Source organism: Equus asinus, chromosome 6 (assembly GCF_041296235.1).
Source record: "Equus asinus isolate D_3611 breed Donkey chromosome 6, EquAss-T2T_v2, whole genome shotgun sequence".
Lineage (NCBI taxonomy): Eukaryota > Metazoa > Chordata > Mammalia > Perissodactyla > Equidae > Equus > Equus asinus.
Genome location: NC_091795.1, coordinates 21,335,001 through 21,341,466, shown reverse-complemented (window position 1 = coordinate 21,341,466; position 6,466 = coordinate 21,335,001). Strand labels below are relative to the sequence as shown.

The 6,466-nt window shown below is 56.4% G+C and overlaps 1 protein-coding gene across 3 annotated transcripts in view; it reads right to left on the bottom strand.

The window, feature by feature from the left end:
• Positions 1-1,185: 1,185 nt before the first annotated feature.
• Positions 1,186-6,466, bottom strand: part of PSD4 (pleckstrin and Sec7 domain containing 4) — a 35,062-nt gene continuing 29,781 nt past the window's right edge. For all 3 annotated transcript variants that reach the window (XM_070511780.1, XM_014852763.3, XM_070511779.1), the window contains exons 13-17: positions 5,698-5,768; positions 5,453-5,616; positions 4,788-4,932; positions 4,449-4,592; positions 1,186-2,897 (exon numbers count right to left, since the gene is read on the bottom strand). In XM_070511780.1, coding sequence (XP_070367881.1) covers positions 2,640-2,897; positions 4,449-4,592; positions 4,788-4,932; positions 5,453-5,616; positions 5,698-5,768 — 782 coding nt within the window. In that variant the 3' untranslated portion in view covers positions 1,186-2,639. The remainder of the gene's footprint in view (positions 2,898-4,448; positions 4,593-4,787; positions 4,933-5,452; positions 5,617-5,697; positions 5,769-6,466) is intronic.

Genomic DNA, 6,466 nt, shown 5'->3' with positions numbered 1-6,466 from the left:
GAGGTGGACCAACCCACCCCCTGGCTGGGAAAAGAGGCTGGGGTGAGGACCAGAAAGTCAGACTGTGGAGTCCCACACCCCAGGATTGGGGCTGGGGCTCACTCAGTTTTCACTTTCATAGGTCACTTGGGACAATTCTGTGGGGAGCTCTATGTTGTCCCCATAAGGCTCCAGAAATTTCTTTTCTCTCCATCTGCAAGATGTCGAAGTTCCAACCCTTTACTGGGTAGAGACTTCCCCAGATGGTGGGCAGCCTGGCCTGGGCCACTGTGGGACACTCAGGGAAGTGGAGGGTCCTGGTTCTGGTGATGGCCGGGGACCTTCAGAATGGCTTCCTGGCCTTTAAGGAGCACAGACCTGCCGCTGGACGCCTGAGCCAGGAAGCTCGGAAGATGCAAGCCCGCCCCCCAGTGGCCACATGTCATAACTGCAGCCCAACAACCCGGGCTCCACCTCCACAGGGGTGCCTGGGCAGCACTGGCCAGGTGGGACCCCGCTGCCCCATCACCAGGTCCTGAAGGCCTCACGTGCCTAGATGAAAGGGAAGTGCCGGTTCTACATGAGCAAAGAAGCATCGAAGTGTTACACAAATGCACGCATGCAAACCTCTGCCTTTTTACTCTGGTTTTAGAAATAAGGATACATGTTCAGTGAGGTCAAATAACCCACTCAAGGCCATTTAGCTTGTAAGCATCAGTCCTGGGCCAAGTCACGTCCATCTGATGCTAGGTTTCTGCCACAATAAAATGAGACAATTGGACTCTGCTGTGGCTGTTAACTGTCACTGCCCATCAGTTACCACAGGAGCTTTAAAAATACATTTCCGTGCCCCTGACCCAGACCTACTGAATCTGGATCCCTCCGCGTAGGGTGGGAATGTCTTCAGCACCCCTCCCCAGCAAGACAAAGTGTGTCTCCATACTAACAGCTGGGAACCAGAGGGCAGGATAATCATCTCAGAGGTCAGGGGTATGCTTAAATCATTTTTGAGTCCCCTAGTACTGGCCCATAAAAAGTGGTCAGTATTATTTGTGAAATGAATAAATGAATGAGTGGATGCATAAATGATTCTGAGGTCCCCTCCAGCTTTGATAGCGTCTGAATGTGTGACTCTGGCACATGAACACCGTGTTCTCCACACATGCAGTCACACACACAGACATCAATATACACACTCTGCACACCTTCTTTGTTGGCCTGTATTTATTGCACACCCATTGGGTGCATGGCCCAGCCCTGGGCCCTGGTCGGACACCCCTCACGACCCTCAAGGGCCAGCCCCGTTTGGTGGAGTCCCAGGCCCCAGGGCTGGTTACAAGCACGGACGGGAGGAGGGGGCCCAGCAGGAAGGCTGGGAGGCAGTGCGTCAGCCAGCAGGCAGCAGTCGGGCAGCAGAGAGGCCCCTCTTGGCAGGCAGCCTACTCGTACACTTGGCTGAACAGAGACAATGGTGGCTGCTCCTTCAGCCCAGCTTCCTTCCCACAGGCAGAGCCCCAGGTCTGTGAGTGGCCGGAACCTCCCCCAGAGAACATGCCCAGCTGGGAGGCAGCCAGAGGGCAGCAAAGGAGACTTCCCAAGGAGGGCAGCAAAGCCCCCTGTGAGCTGGCCAGGGGAGGGCAGGGGTCCTGGCGCCCCTTGGGAATGGAGCTTTGAGGGACTGAGGGACAGGGCGTGTGGAGAGAAGGCAGGCCTCCACCACAACCCTCACAACTCTCCTCAGCCGTGGCTCATCCCAAGGGGATGCCTCACCACCTCAGCCCTCTAGGGGTCTGCACCTGGAGAATCCCCTTCCCTGCCTGGGGAAACAAAGGCCCCTTGTTCCCAGGGTTCTCCACAGAGCTCTGAGGCCCCCGCCCCTTGCGGCCCTCACTGACCCACCCTCACCGACCGCCATTGGCTCTGCTCTGTTGATCAGCAATTGGGCGTGTAAGGCGGGGCCTCTCTCATTTGCCCCTGGCGCATGGATGATTGTAGGGGAAAAGGAGACAAAGGCACGGGGCCCCAGAGTCAGCCTCACTGAGCCCTTGAAGCCTGCTGAGTCCCTGCGCCTGCCCAGAAGGCTGCCCACTCAGTGGGCAGGCCCTGAGCCACCCTGCTCCCTCAGTCTCATGAGGCTGGTTGGCGTCTCCGAGGACCTCTCCCAGCAGGTCACATGATTCCCAGAGCAAGCCCATCCTTAGGGCTGAGGGTCCTCTAGCTTGCCAGCCCAGAGGCCTCTGCTGCCCCAGGCTCTCTCCTGGGAGCCCAAGACCCATGTGTGCTCTGATTCTCAAACAAGCACTCAGCTGCCCCCAGGCCCAGGAAACACAGCCACTCTGGATCCTGGAGGATTGGAGAGCGACATAGGACAAACTCTGGGAGTGGAGCCAAATCCGTGACCTCCCTCATCCCCCGGGAGTGCTCAGGGACTGGGGCAGCTGAGGGACTGCCATAGCGGTGGGCACCGAAGTATTAGGAAAGTTCCAGTGAGCGAGCGAGGGAGGGAATGAGGACCACGGGAAAATGGGGGTTGCCCTTCAGCAGCGAAGAGAAAGGCCTTGTCCCCCATCATGGACCCACTGAAAAAAGGCTCCTCCGTGGGGTTTCATCTCAGGTCTACCCCGCAGCATGGGGCCAGAGGCTGTGAGGGGGCACCAGCCTCAGGGCAGATTGCGGTTGCGCTTGGGGATGATCTTCCGGTAGGTTCTGCGCTCTGAGATGTTTCGCTTCACCTTGGCCGTGGTGGGGGCCTCGTCCTGGTGCAGGGATGGGCTCGAGTGGGACTTCTTCAGGCTGGGCTTGGGCTCCAGGGTGCCTCCAGCTTCCTTCCCCAGCTGCTCCTCCCACAGGTCCAGGTCATCTGAGGGGCAGCGCAGACGGGCCACCAGCAGCTGCACGTATGTCTCATAGCGGGTTTTCTGCAATACACAGGCCCTACCACCTTAGTACCACCCTGGCTCCAGGCTGAGACGAGGCTGGAATCATGAGGGACAGACAGCTCACAGGTCTATGAAGCTATGGCGATAAAGACTTCTGCAGAAAGAGGGCCGGACCAACAGCTAGCGTCTGTACTGTGCTTGAGCAACTAGACTTTGCAGAGCACAGCAGTAACGTGTCAGAACCCTGCAGTTATCTGGGTAGGATTATAATAACACCTATCAGCTCAGCCCTGCTCTCATAGCCAACACCTTGTAGTGCTATGACTAACCTCTCTAGAACATGCTACATCTACAAGACACCAAAAGATCTGGAATCCACGAGGCCTGAGATCTGTGCAGCACTGCACACAAACGGCTCACATCTGTACTGAACCCTAATTGAGTCTGAACAGCATTTTAACAATTGGCATCTGGAGAGCGTGATGCTAACTACCCTCACATGTTTAACACTCCTAAGGCCTCTGTATCCTTCGGATACAGTTCCCAGCTTGCTGCTTTCCTACCCTCCATCCCACTGGATCCTCCTCCAGCCCTGGGAGGTGCATGAACCATTGTCTCTGCTTCATAAAAAGGGAAATGAGACCTAGGGAGGGCCAGTGGCTTGCTCAGGTCCCTGCTAGTCAGTGGCAGGGAGAGGCTGGAATTCTGCAGGCAGAGCTGGGTCTTATCGGCCACACTAGGGACCTCTGGGAAGTGGTCCAACCAACAATAAAAGGGATGAGCCAGAAAGGGGGAGAGAGAGAGCAGCGCCAGGGCCAAGGGGCACGGCCAGGAGGCAACAAGGAGGCTCCCTTCTCTGGTCTCCACCTCTGGATGGCCTTTGACCCCCTCTGTTCTCACAGTGCCCCTCACCCACCCCCCCTGCTTAGGGTCCCAGAATGTGCACCCAAGTGAGAACAAAGCAGAATTTGGGGTGATTGGTGGGGGATTAGGAGATAAAACACTTCGGCCTCGATCATAGAGCTCATGAAGTTCATTCCTTAGTTAAGACCATAAATGAGGAACGGACGGGACCAGGAGCAGGTAAACTCATCAGGTTCGGCCAATTGTTTAATCTCTGCCTGCCTCAGCTTCCTATCTACAAAACGAGGCCAACAGTCCCCACCCCGAGGTGTTAGCTACCTAAATAAGATAACCCATGCAAGTCATACAAGTTCCATAAAAACTGGTTATCATTATTAGCTATGGATTAGAGAAAATAATTCAGCCAAAACGTAGTCTTTCCTTCAATTTAGGAAAAGCCAAATATACTACTCTTGGGAGAAAAAAAAATTAGAAAAATAACGTCCGTGAGTATTTCCAGAGAAGCAGCTGCTCTGTACCCCCAGGGCAAGAGGAGAAGGGCCCTGAGTGCACCCGACACACACTTTGTGCACGCGTGTGCACAGACAGCGCACACAAGTGCCAGCCCCGCCCGGAGCAGCGAGGGGGGCGACGGCTGCAGGGATGAAAGCGGCCGCCAGAGGGCGGAAGAGGGTCAGCTGACGGGGCGGGAGAGGCCCTGGCAGACGGGGAGCCTCGGCGCCTCACCTCGTACTCCAGGTACTCCTTCCGCAAGCGGTAGTCTTCCAGCTCACGGCCTCGGCCCCGCCGCTCCGGTAAGTTCCTCTGCAGATCCAGCAGGTCGTCGGAGGCAGCGTCCAGGCAGTTCTCGTGGGATCGATGCTGCTCCTCCTGGGGGCGGGAGACGGTGGGGGAAGTCCTCCCAGCCCCCCCCTTCCCTGGCCCAGGTGCACAGTCCACGCCCCCAACTCCGTTCTCGGGTCCAGGTGCGCAGCACCCCACCCCCGTTCCTAGGCCAGGTGCGCAGCCCCGCCCTCCCATCTCCCCCGGTCCTCCGGTCTGGGTGCTCCCCGCCCCTTCCCGTACCAGGGAGCTCTGGGCGGGGCCCACGGGCAGGATGGGCCGCACGAATCTGCGCTGGGAGCCCACCGCGGCGGGGAAGGGCGGCGCCGAGTGCGTGGCGGCAGCCAGATTGATGAGCGCAATCCAGGAACTCATCTCCTTGGCAGTGCTGCGGGCAGAGCAGGGTGTAGGTCCCCAGGGCCATACAGTGGGTCAGGTCATCTACCCCCCATCCCAACCTCATGTGGTCTGCAGAGCCTTCCAGCCGCTCAGGACTCAGAGCCTCAAAAAGCCACAGCCCTGCTACTAGCAGAGGTGGTTGACCTCTGCTGGTGGTTTTGCTCATCGGTTGCAGGGAAATCTGGGAAGGCAATGGATTTTATATCAAACGTCAAAAAATGCTCAATTGTTAGTGACTTCCTGGAATCCTCTGATCAGAACTGGGAGGCCCAATCTGGACTTCCAAGGAAGAGGCTGATGCATTGGCAAAGTGGGGCAAGGGCAGGGGAGGGAAGCAAGAAGCAGCCATATATGCAGCCTGGGACCCCTTCCAGTGCAGCGTTCTAAGATTTCCTGGTCAAGATGGCAGCTCCCACCAGGACCAGGGCCAGCAGCCATCAGAGGGTGCAGGGGCTCAGGGGAGAGGAAAGCTGGGGCCTTGCCACTTGTCTGCCACCCCAGGGACTTACGGTGCCTGGAAGAGGTAGAGGCGCCAGTCAGCAGTCCGCAGCTGGAAGACGTGCGGCTTCTTGGTGTAATGGGTAGCTGGGGTGGCCAACGAGTGGTGCACCCCCACGGGCTCGTCCACCATCTGCCCCACCAAACTCTCCCCCTCAGAACCATGGTCCTCTCCCTGCCACAGGGCACAGGGGCTCAGAAAAGAGGTTTTCATCCGTTGCCCACCCTCCCAACCATTCAGGGCCTCCCTTCCTACCTTCAGGAAGTAAAGGACCATCCCTCGCAGCAAAGTGTGGAACATCTTCCAGCCGCGCTTGCCCCATGGCGCTGCTCCAGGAGCAGAACATGGAAGTGGGCAGTGGCACCCCCATCCAGACACACTCAGACACACACAGTCCCTCTCCCCGCCTCTCACACCAACTCCAGTCCCTCCCCAGGGTTCACATAAACACACAGAAGCAAACCAACACAAAAAAACATATATTCACAAACAAGCATGGACCGGGTCTCACACACAGGAGTCGTACTTGTATTAAAGAGAAAACCACAAGCCCAAAATGGCATCCCTCATGCTAAAGCCCATAATACCAAACCTAGATTTAATACCTAACCTAATTGCAGTTTCAACCTCTCCTGGAAATGTAAATCTTAACCAGTCTGGAATCTTCCCATCACCACCAATGAGCTACTCTGTCTCCTGGGGCCTCTCCATACCCCAGAGCAAGAAGAGGCAATCTGCCGTGATAAACCATTGCAGTCCCTTCCCCCCCAAAAAGGAGGACGTCTCGGCCCAAAAATAATCCTTTCTTTCCTTTTGCTAATAGCTCCCTTGCCCCACCATTCTTCCTATAGGAACCTTCCATTTTGTACAACCCTTTGGAGTATATCTCTGCTCGCCAGATGGATCACCTAATAAAGCCAATTCGATCTTCAGATTTACTCAGCTGAATTTCGTTTTTTAACACTTGGAAACCAAAACAGACAGAGAACTATTCTCTGCATACAAAGGTGGATGATCATGCACA